General features: G+C 44.1%; 1 protein-coding gene across 4 annotated transcripts in view; it reads left to right on the top strand.

Moving 5' to 3' along the window:
- Window positions 1–12,251, top strand: part of TRERF1 (transcriptional regulating factor 1) — a 329,029-nt gene that overhangs the window by 260,061 nt on the left and 56,717 nt on the right. For all 4 annotated transcript variants that reach the window (XM_030196092.1, XM_030196089.1, XM_030196091.1 and 1 more), the window contains one exon: window positions 515–581. In XM_030196092.1, coding sequence (XP_030051952.1) covers window positions 515–581 — 67 coding nt within the window. The remainder of the gene's footprint in view (window positions 1–514; window positions 582–12,251) is intronic.

Raw genomic sequence — 12,251 nt, 5'->3', positions numbered from 1 at the left:
TTCTCTAAGAAAAAGGAGCGATTGAAAACATCTGTTTGGCAGTATGGTTGACTGTTCCTGCCTCATTTTATAACTAGACATAACATAGTGAGAAATCCCAGAAATACAGTACAGGCTGTTATTTCCTTATTGAACACTTCACACACTGGGTGAATGTTTTTCTTTCTTGCTTAGTTGTGGTACAGCAGTGTGGAAAAACCATGAAGAAAGTTAATTAATCTGAGCAGGAAATGCAATTGACTTGAAACACGGTGTATTGTGCTGGATACATAGAAGACATGAGCCAGGTCACCTTGTAAATATGCTGTTTGTCTTTGAACCAAGGGGATGAAATTAAATGATGTAGAAATGAGTTGATGAGGAAAGGGTTTTTATACATATGGACCACAAAGCACTAGCATTGGCCTGAAACTCCACAAAAATTTCCTTTCATTGTTCACAGGAGAGTATGAAAATAAATTCTTTAAATATGAATAGCTAATTCTTGCCTTTTGCCCTCTTGCCTCTTTTGCAGATGGTATCGATGGGAGCAGTGTTCCAGTAACTCCTGGGCCTGGAGAGCAGACAATAGATATTGAACCGTAAGAAACTTTGATCATTTTATCATTCACTTGTTTAAAATCTCCACTAACTTGTAAACAGTTTAAAATGCCAGTATATAAGGATCATCTGTTATTATTTAAAACCTATTAATACTACAGAAGATTAGAAAATACCTTGCCTTGGATGTGCATATTTATATGATTAAGGAGTACCATCTACTTCTGCTGCTGTCAACCTTTACAATAATCTGTTGGCACCCTATGACTTTGTTAAATAGTGTCTAAAGCTTAATTTGGTCTTTGCTAGTTTTGAAACAGAAGGAGAGAAGGTAGACAGGTTTCTTACAGAACTAAGGTTATCAATAGAAATCAAACAAAATAAAACATGGAAAAGAAAATAAGATGATACCTTTTTTATTGGACATAACTTAATACATTTCTTGATTAGCTTTCGAAGGTTGCCCTTCTTCCTCAGATCGGAAATAAGCAAATGTGCTAGCTGACAGTGTATATAAGTGAAAACATTCAAGCATTACTATGACAGTAAAATAGATACCATTGGAGATTCTACATGGAATGTTGCTACTATTGGAGATTCTACATGGAATGTTGCTACTATTGAGATTCTGTTGCTACTATTGGAAATTCTACATGGAATGTTGCTACTATTGGAGATTCTACATGGAATGTTGCTATTCCACTAGCAACATTCCATGTAGAAGGCTGCGCAGGCTTCTGTTTCTGTGAGTCTGACGTCCTGCACGTACGTGCAGGACGTCAGACTCACAGAAGCAGAAGCCTGCGCGGCCACATTGGTGATCTGCAAGGGCCGACTTCTACATGGAATGTTGCTAGTGGAATAGCAACATTCCATGTAGAATCTATAGAAATCAAACAAAATAAAACATGGAAAAGAAAATAAGATGATACCTTTTTTATTGGACATAACTTAATACATTTCTTGATTAGCTTTCGAAGGTTGCCCTTCTTCCTCAGATCGGAAATAAGCAAATGTGCTAGCTGACAGTGTATATAAGTGAAAACATTCAAGCATTACTATGATATTCAAACAGGGTGGGTGTGGATAGGTGAGGGGAGGGTGATCAACAGAGACATACAGCTTTATGGTTTATAATGGGCTGTATGTCTCTGTTGATCACCCTCCCCTCACCTATCCACACCCACCCTGTTTGAATATCAATGATATGCTTTGATGTCCCCATGCATACTTCCTACCCACCCCCTCCTCCCACCCTGTCAGACTGTCATAGTAATGCTTGAATGTTTTCACTTATATACACTGTCAGCTAGCACATTTGCCTATTTCCGATCTGAGGAAGAAGGGCAACCTTCGAAAGCTAATCAAGAAATGTATTAAGTTATGTCCAATAAAAAAGGTATCATCTTATTTTCTTTTCCATGTTTTATTTTGTTTGATTTCTATTGATAACCTTAAGAGTGGACTAACATGGCTACCACACTCCTCTACTTAAAGAACTAATAAATTATAATTCACATAGAATTGGAGTATAATCAGTTCACCCTGTGACTTGGCCATAGTGTTGTGCCACAAGAAACTTGAATTCAGATCTTATGACCAGAAGGGCTCACCACTAGTGTGGTGGTTGAACTGCTTAAACTCCATGAAGTTGACCTTATGTGGCAGCTTTAGGGGTTTCTGCGGGCCAGAAGAGGCAGGGGGATCTGATCAGGGGAGTGGGATGTGCATTGTGGAGAAATGGGAGGTGGGGATGCACCTCAGGTCTACTTAATAGATGGTAGGCCCAAATTGAGGCCTGCTATCTTTGCTGTTGCAGTAGCTAGGAAGTTCAAGGCTGCTGCAGCGCAAATTTATATTTGCTGTGGGAGTCACTGAAATACTACTGTTAGTGACTTCTGTGGTAGTTATTGATGTGATAAAATGCATCATGTTACAGTGCTTAGCAACTGATATTGAAAACTTATCAGAAGACATTTTAATGCACAGATAGCACTAACGCACAAACAGCACCAGCAGCACAGATAAAGAATTCAAGCACTCATGGACCAGCAATAAAATAAGTACCTCTATGCATTTACTAAGAAGTGAACTGTGGATTAAATCATAGATTAGTAATTCAAAGTACCGGACTTTACAATCTTAGAAACTGATACAAGGGTCAGCATAAAGGAAGGCAGGCAGGGTCCAGTGCAATGATGGGTATAACATAGTAACATAGTAGATGACGGCAGAAAAAGACCTGCACGGGCCATCTAGTCTGCCCAACAATTTAAACTCATATGTGCTACTTTGTGTATACCTGACCTTGATTTGTTTCTGCCATTTTCAGGGCACAGACCGTAGAAGTCTGCCCAGAACAAGGCCCACCTCCCAACCACCAGCCCCGCCTCCCCCCACCGGCTCTGCCACCCAATCTCGGCTAAGCTTCTGAGCATGTAGTGCTATATGCTGGTTCTGTGGAACATTATAGTTTGGCACTTCAACACACTGAGCACTGCAAATCTTAAAAATAAAATAATATAAATGGATAAACTGGATTAAATTTTAACTGCCAGACCCGCGACTATTCTTCTAACATTCGGAGATCCCTTCTCGTCGTTTCTATTCCCTCCAGGGTATCCACTGTATTGGCTATTTTCATGTCATCCGAAAAAAGGCAAACCTTTCCTTCCAACCCTTCAGCAATATCACCCACAAATATATTAAACAGAATAGGCCCTAGCTCCGACGCCTGAGGAACTCCACTGCTCACCTTCCTTTCCTCCAAGCGGATTCCATTTACCACCACCACCCTCTGCCACCTGTTGGTCAACCAGTTTCCTATCCAGTTCACCACTTTCAGAGGCAGATGCACTAAAGCTAAATGAGCCTTTAATGACCCTCCAACGAGGAAAATTTGATCCGTTGCATGCATCAAAGGGCTTTTACCGAGGAAGCTAGCAGCTAACGAAAACGGAATGGAGATGAGCAATTAGTGTAAAAACCCCATTGAAACGAGATGCACAAACCTTTTCCGATTGCCTTTACGCAGGAAAAAGGCAGGAAATCTAACGAGAGGTCTGGACCTCTCGTTAGGACAGCTCTGTGCCAGGAAAAATCATTAAGTGAAAAAATAAACAAACTTTGAGCCAATCCCAAAGCATTAGCAGAGCTAAAAGCGCTGTGATTGGTCCAAAGGACGTCAGAAAACACATCAAATAAAAAAAATTAAAAAAGGGTCGGGAGGGGGCAAGGGCGCTCGTCCGAGGCGTCCTGTATAGATGGCCTTGCCCCCCCCCCCCGCTGCTCCCCACTTTCCGCCGCCCCCCCCCCCCCCCGAAAAAGCAAAATTCTAGCAGCCCCGGTCCCCCTCCCTTCCTGTTCTTGTGTTCTGCAGAGCTAACTCCGACTCCCGTCATTCTTCCGCCCCGCCCCCGCTGCCCCCCCTGAGGTCGACTACGCCGCTCCCCCCCTCCACCGAGACCCCCCTCCCTATTAACGACCCGAGCAGCGCCTCTCACCTCTTTCTGAAGCGCTGCACGGGCAGGAAGATCTGTTGTGTTGGTTGTAGAGTCTCCATGACGTCTCTTCTTCCCTGGCCTAGGCCCCGCCTCCTTCTGACGTAGGTTATTTACGTCAGAAGGAGGCGGGGCCTAGGCCAGGGAAGAAGAGACGTCATGGAGACTCTACAACCAACACAATAGATCTTCCTGCCCGTGCAGCGCTTCAGAAAGAGGTGAGAGGCGCTGCTCGGGTCGTTAATAGGGAGGGGGGGAGCGGCATAGTCGACCTCAGGGGGGGCAGCGGGGGCGGGGCGGAAGAATGACGGGAGGCGGAGTTAGCTCTGCAGAACACAGGAACAGGAAGGGAGGGGGACCGGGGCAGCTAGCATTTTGCTTTTTCGTGGTGGGTGGGAAAGCGGCGGAAAGTGGGGAGCAGCGGGGGGGGGGGGGGGCAAGGCCGTCCATACAGGACGCCTCGGACGAGCGCCCTTGCCCCCTCCTGATCCTTTGTTTTTGGATTTTGCTGACCGGGTAGCCACGTGTATGTGTTGTGGCTTTTTTTTTTGTTTGTTTTTACGTTTGCAGCATGCGCAGAGCAGCCAGCAAAACGCTTGGCTGCTCTGCGCATGATTTAGGGGCCGATTACCGATGTGTATTGTGATTCTTTGATACATTGTAAGTTTCAATACCGATCTGAGCATGTGTGACTTTTTTTTTTGGTGCATTCTTCGTTTTTTAAAAATCGTTAGGGACTTTAACGATTTTGATTTTTTTACGTTTGGTTGCTGCATCTGCCTCTCAGTCCTAAGTTCAACCCTTTCAGCTTATTCACGAGTCTTCTGTGGGGGACCGTATCAAAGGCTTTGCTGAAATCCAAGTAGATTACATCTAGCGCACGTCCCTCATCCAGTTCTTTGGTTACCCAGTCAAAGAACTCAAAAATATTTGTTTGGTAAAGCCATGTTGCCTCGGTCTTGTAACCCATTGGTTTCTAGAAAGTTAGCTATCCTTTCTTTCAGCAGCTCCATTATTTTTCCTACCACCAATGTGAGACTTACCGGTCTGTAGTTTCCCGCTTCTTCCCTGTCTCCATTTTTGTGAAGAGGGACCACATCCGCTCGTCTTCAATCTCGCGGAACCTCTCCCATCTGTAAAGATCTATTAAATCAATCTTTAAGAGGTCCTGCCAGTACCTCTCCGAGCTCCTTCAGTATTCTGGGATGTATCCCATCCGGCCCCATAGCCTTGTCCACTTTCAGATTCTCCAGCTGTTTATAAACTCTTTCTTTCGTAAATGGCGCAGTATCCACTTAGACATCACTGCGGAAACCCAGGCCAAAGTATTGGCCTGCTTATCTGACATTGCTTCCTTGATGTCAAACCGCCACCTGAAACTGAACATGGCCAAGACCGAGCTTCTTGTCTTTCCACCCAAACCCACTTCTCCTCTCCCTCCACTCTCTATCTCAGTTGATAACACCCTCATCCTCCCCGTCTCATCTGCCCGCAACCTCGGAGTTATCTTCAACTCCTCCCTCTCCTTCTCTGCGCATATCCAGCAGATAGCCAAGACTTGTCACTTCTTTCTCTATAACATCAGCAAAATTCGCTCTTTCCTCTCAGAGCACACCACCCGAACACTCGTCCATGCTCTCATTACCTCTCGCCTTGACTACTGCAACCTACTCCTCACTGGCCTCCCACTTAGCCATCTATCCCCCCTTCAATCCATTCAAAACTCTGCTGCACTTCTTATCTTCCGTCAGGACCGATATGCCCATATTACCCCTCTCCTCAAGGCACTTTACTGGCTTCTGATCAGGTACCGCATACAGTTCAAGCTTCTCCTACTTACCTACAAATGCACTCGATCTGCAGCCCCTCATTACCTCTCTACCCTCATCTCCCCTTACGTTCCTACCCAAAACCTCCGCTCACAGGTCAAATCCCTCCTCTCAGTACCCTTCTCCACCACCGCCAACTCCAGGCTCCACCCTTGCTTGGAATAAACTCCCTGAGCCCATATGTCAAGCCCCCTCCCTGCCCATCTTCAAATCCTTACTCAAAGCCCACCTCTTCGATGTCGCCTTCAGCACATAACCATTATACCTCCATTGAGGAAATCTAGACTACCCCAACTTGACATTTCGTCCTTTAGATTGTAAGCTCCTTTGAGCAGGGACTGTCCTTTGTTAAACTGTACAGCGCTGCGTAACCTAGTAGCGCTCTAGAAATGTTAAGCAGTAGTAGTAGTTCCCAGATGTTCCCTCAGCAGCTGACCAAAGTTCTTCACCAGGATTTTCCTCTGTGAACACCGAAGAAAAGTAATTGTTTAGTACGTTCGCTTTATCTTCATCACTCTCCACATAGCCATTCTCATCATCTTTCAGTCTCGCAATTCCATTCCTATCTTTTCTCCTTTCTCCAATATATCTGAAAAAGGTCTTGTCACCTCTCTTTACATTTTTAGCCATTTTTTTTTTCTTCCGCTCACGCTTTTGCTAGCCGTATTTCCATGTTCACTTCTTTGAGTTTAATCCGATAATTTTTTCCGTGATCCTCTCGTTGCGTTGTTTTGTATTTGTTGAACAAAGCCTCTTTTGCTCTTATTTTATCAGCTGCTTGTTTGGAGAACCATATAGGCTTCCTGCTTCTCTTGTTTTTTGTTTACTTTCCTTGCATAAAGATCAGTTGCCATATTTATAGCAGCCTTTAGTTTTGACAACTGATTTTCCACATCTCCTACGCCTTCCCATGCTATGAGCTCCTTCTTCAGGTATTCCTCCATTTTATCAAAATCAGTACGTCTGAAATCCAGTACTTTGAGTTTTGTGTGTCTGCACTCCGCCTTTGCCCTTATATCAAGCCATATAATGTGATGAATACTACTACATAGGTGGGCACCAACCTAGATATTGAAAACACTTCCATTCGTGAACACTAGATCCATCATCATTTGTCTGAGCAAGGCACTTTGACAGGCGTCCACAATCTCCCTACTTCTTTCCGATTCCGCAGATGGGACGTTCCAATCCACATCAGACAAATTAAACACTCCCAACAGTAGCACCTCCCCTTTCATACCAATCTTTTGTCTATCTTCTATCAGATTTTTGTCTAACTTTTCTGTTTGTGTCGGAGGTCTGTAGATAACCGCTGAGTTGGATACAGGTTCCGTCCTCTCTTTCCAGGATGATCCATAAAGCTTCTTCCTTTCCCCAGGTTCCCCTCATTTCAGCCGCTCTGATATTATCTCTCACAGCGCCACTCCTCCACCTCTTCAGCCCTCTTTATCCTTCCTAAAAAGATTATAGCCCGGTATGGTCACATCCCATTCATGGGAATTATTATTATTATTATTTGCATTTGTATCCCACATTCCCCCACCTATTTGCAGGCTCAATGTGGCTTACATAGATTTGTTATCATTGTCATTTCAGGATCTCAGATACATTTAGTAATGTGTAGCGATCAAGGAAGGGAAGAGAGAATAAGGAAGAGAGTGATTAGGGTAGTTATAGAAGGTGGACGTTCATAATTGAGTGGGTTTGGTGAGGTGATTTAGTGAGGTACTAGGATCTCATTGTATGCCTTGTTGAAGAAGAATGTTTTCAGAGAACCACGTCTCTGTAATAGCAACAATATCCAAATTTTCTTCAAACTCAGGGCATGTAAGTCTTGAACCTTGGATTACAAGCATTTGTGCTCATTACTTTCCATGTGCTTAGTGAGTTTAGGTGGTTTTCTATATTTACATGACCTTTCCCTCTGCCATCATGTTTATTTTGGGAGTGACTTTCCGAATTCCCTTGTTTCCTATTGTCACCCCCACACTTTAGTTTAAATGTCTAGAAACATACTGTCTGAATTTCTCCCCAATGATCCTTTTTCCCATCACAGAAAGATATAGCCCATCATTACAGTACAGCCTGTTTTTCCACGTATTACCCCATGCTCCTATATATCTAAAACCTTCTTCTTTACACCAAGACTCAAGCCACTTATTGAATTCCACTGTTTTGTGTAGTCTTTTCTCTCCCTTCCCCCACATAGGAATTACTTCAGAAAAAGCCACAGTCTGAACCAAAGATTTCAGTCCCTCCCCAAGCTTCTGGAATCTCTCTGTGCTCTAAACTTGCTATTGTTGGCAAGGTCATTTGTCCCCAGGTGAATTTACAACATCAGGGTTTGAAGCCTTGCTCTCTTCTCGGATCACTTTCAGTATTTGGTCGGTACTTCTGGTAGCTGAAGATCCTGGAAGGCATTTCACTAAATTGGAACCCTTTCACAGAAAGGGTTGTGGATGAGTGGAATGGTCTCCCAGTGAAAGTTGTGGAGACAAGAACTACATCAGAATTTAAGAAAGCGTGGCACAGGCATATGGTATCCCTTAGGAAAGGAATAGTTAATGGTTACTGAGGATGGGCAGACTGGATGGGCCACTTGGCCCTTACCTGCTATCATGCTTATATGTTTCTATAAGAACACAAGAATAACCATACTAGGTCAGATCAATGATCCATCTAGCCCAGCATCCTGCTTCCAACAGTGGCCAATCTAGGTCACAAGTATATCTGGCAGAAGCCCAAAAAGTAGGATTTGAACCCACAATCTTTGTTTTACATCATTAGTTCTGAGGCATTTGCTTTTACCATTAGGCCATACCTCTGTGACAGGATCTCAGATCAAAAGTCATCTTCCTGGACCAGCGGAGTTGATAGTACCATGCAATTGGTGAAGATGTCAATGTATTTGCATGCATTGACCATCCCATCAATGTTGTGAAGTCTGCCAACTCCACTGGCTGCTACACATCCTCAGATCATTACAATTTTGTTGGATGCTTAACCAAGAGATTCAGGCACTGTGATTTGTATTTTTCTGGGAACCTTCTCGCAAATGTTTTTTCATGATTTCTAAAGATGTAGCAGGTGATTTCATCACTAATGCTTTCTTGCTCAGGTTGGAGTATTTCTTTGCCCATGCCATATGCCATTTTCTCTGGTCATAAGTCAGTAGTGGCTTTGTCCTTCAACCTGCAACCTCTCAGTCCAAATTCCAAGCATCCTTCTCCTTACAGTTGAAGTGCAAACATCAACTGAGCATTTCTATTCTCTGAGCAGTTGAGGAGAGGTGAGCTTCCTGTTGCTCAATGATATCGTGAGCAGCACACAATCCTCTCCTTTTGTCAAATTCTTAGGTTGCCCATATCAATACCTACCTTTCATGATGCCAGTCTCCTTGTGCTTTTGTATGATTCTTAAGGACTGTACTTTGATTACCTTGAACCTTTACAGCAATCTCCCAACTGGCATACCCCTTCTTATGCAAAACTACCACATGAACCCTGCCTTCCAGATGCAGCCTGTACTTTGAATTTGTTTTCATCTTTGAACCAGACTGGCCAACAAGCATTAAATGTTTTGGTAATTCCCACCAAAATTTATACTGTCTAATCTGCGCTTCTAGCTGCAGTGTGATTGGCTAAATTTTCTAGACTTCTATTGGAGGACAATCCTATTATTTGATCGGTCAGTTTCAGTCTTAGTTTGGTTCAGAATCCTTGCATTCTAGAAACTGTGTAATACATCTGGCATAACATGTATATGTACCATAAAAGTTTATAGAACAAATCAAAATAAATGTAATATTAATTTCTGAGTGAAATGATGTAGGCTACATTTATGTTTCTGTGACATACTTTGATTGTGAGCCAAATAAATATGAATGTGAAGTTTTGATAAGGTGATGCAGAACCTTTTCACAGGACTGTAGGTAGGTCCAGTTCCCGTACTCAGGCCAGCATTTGGCATTAGGTCCTTAACTAGGGCGGCCCTAAGTATTCCGTTTTCCCTTCTGTTTCCCTAGACAGAAGAGTAGTTGCCTGTCTTTAAAGTTTTCAGGCAGAGTCTGGCCTGTTTGTTTCCCTTTTCTCGAGAGTGATTTACTATCCTTGGAGTTTTCAGGCACTGATTGACCTTGGTGGAAATCTTCCTACTACTACTATTATTTAGCATTTCTATAGCGCTACAAAGCATACGCAGCGCTGCACAAACATAGAAGAAAGACAGTTCCTGCTCAAAGAGCTTACAATGTAATAGACAAAAAATAAATAAAGTAAGCAAATCAAATCAATTAATGTGAACGGGAAGGAAGAGAGGAGGGTAGGTGGAGGCGAGTGGTTACAAGTGGTTACGAGTCAAAAGCAATGTTAAAGAGGTGGGCTTTCAGTCTAGATTTAAAGGTGGCCAAGGATGGGGCAAGACGTAGGGGCTCAGGAAGTTTATTCCAGGCGTAGGGTGCAGCGAGACAAAAGGCGCGAAGTCTGGAGTTGGCAGTAGTGGAGAACAGATAAGAAGGATTTATCCATGGAGCGGAGTGCACGGGAAGGGGTGTAGGGATGGACGAGTGTGGAGAGATATTGGGGAGCAGCAGAGTGAGTACATTTATAGGTTAGTAGAAGAAGTTTGAACAGGATGCGAAAACGGATAGGGAGCCAGTGAAGGGTCTTGAGGAGAGGGGTAGTATGAGTAAAGCGACCCTGGCGGAAGATGAGACGGGCAGCAGAGTTTTGAACCGACAGGAGAGGGGAGAGGTGACTAAGTGGGAGGCCAGCAAGAAGCAGATTGCAGTAGTCTAAACGAGAGGTGACAAGGGTGTGGATGAGGGTTTTGGTGGAGTGCTCGGAAAGAAAGGGGCGGATTTTACGGATGTTGTAAAGAAAGAAACGACAGGTCTTGGCAATCTGCTGGATATGAGCAGAGAAGGAGAGAGAAGAGTCAAAGATGACCCCCAAGGTTTCGAGCTGAGGAGACAGGGAGAATGAGAGAGCCATGAACAGAAATAGAAAACGGGGGGAGCGGGGAGGTGGGTTTGGGGGGGGGGGGGGAAATGAGAAGCTCGGTTTTGGTCATATTTAATTTCAGGTGGCGTTGAGACATCCAGACAGCAATGTCAGACAAGCACGCTGAAACTTTGGTTTGGATGCAAGGTGAGATATCAGGGGTAGAAAGGTAGATTTGGGAGTCATCAGCATAGAGATGGTAGGAAAAGCCATGGGATGAGATTAATGAACCAAGGGAAGAAGTGTAGATAGAAAAGAGGAGGGGACCAAGAACAGAACCCTGAGGTACGCCGACAGGCAGAGGGATAGAAGTAGAAGAGGATCCACCAGAGTGAACACTAAAGGTGCGGAGGGAGAGGTAGGAAGAGAACCAGGAAAGGACAGAGCCCTGGAATCCAAGTGAGGACAGGGTATCAAGAAGTATGCTGTGATCGACAGTGTCAAAAGCAGCGGAAAGATCAAGAAGAATGAGGATGGAATATTGACCTCTAGATTTAGCCAGTAATAGGTCATTGGAGACTTTAGTAAGCGCAGTTTCGGTTGAGTGGAGAGGGCGAAAAACAGATTGTAGTGGGTCAAGAATAGCATGTGAGGAAAGAAAATCAAGGCAGCGGCGGTGAACAGCATGCTCAAGTAATTTGGAGAGAAAAGGAAGGAGGGAGATGGGTCGAGTGAAGGCTTCTTAAGGAGAGGTGTGACCACAGCATGTTTAAAGGCAGCAGGGACAGTCGCAGTGGAAAGTGAGAGGTTGAGAATGTGACAGATAAAAGGAATAAGAGCAGGAGAGATGGCATTAAGAAGGTGGGTGGGAATGGGATCAGAGGAACAGGTGGTACATTTTGAGGAAGAAAGGAGAAGTGTAGTTTCCTCAATAGTAACTTCAGGAAAGGGAATGAGGGGAAGGAGAGAGAGGGGAACGGACTAGTGGAGGGAGAGGTGGTGAGGTAGAGAAAGCAAGGTTTATCTTTTGAACCTTGTTGTGAAAGAATTCAGCAAGGGTCTGAGGAGATAATGAAGGGGGAGTTGGGGGAGGGGGCACCTTGAGGAGAGAGTTCAATGTGGTGAAGAGAAGTCGAGGATTAGAGCCGTCAGTTGGATATAATAATCCTGTTTGGCACGTAAAAGAGCACCTTCTAGTGTCCATTTGGAATGTTGACATACCCACTGCCTCATGGGTGGAGTCAAGTCCTATATGAACTGTTCCAGAAGAATGGCCTTGGCTATCTGTACTCCTGTCTTAGTTTTCAGTTGCAACTATTTCCAGGCAGTATCCTTCAGAAGAAGCTTTGGGAACATTCTTTTGGATGAAGGGACGCTTTTTTGAACTGCTACTGATATGCTTCTGGAGTACACCCCACTCTTTCTAAGATGGCAGTCTTGAC

Source organism: Microcaecilia unicolor, chromosome 3 (assembly GCF_901765095.1).
Source record: "Microcaecilia unicolor chromosome 3, aMicUni1.1, whole genome shotgun sequence".
NCBI classification, from domain to species: domain Eukaryota; kingdom Metazoa; phylum Chordata; class Amphibia; order Gymnophiona; family Siphonopidae; genus Microcaecilia; species Microcaecilia unicolor.
This window is presented reverse-complemented; position numbering and strand designations above follow the sequence as displayed.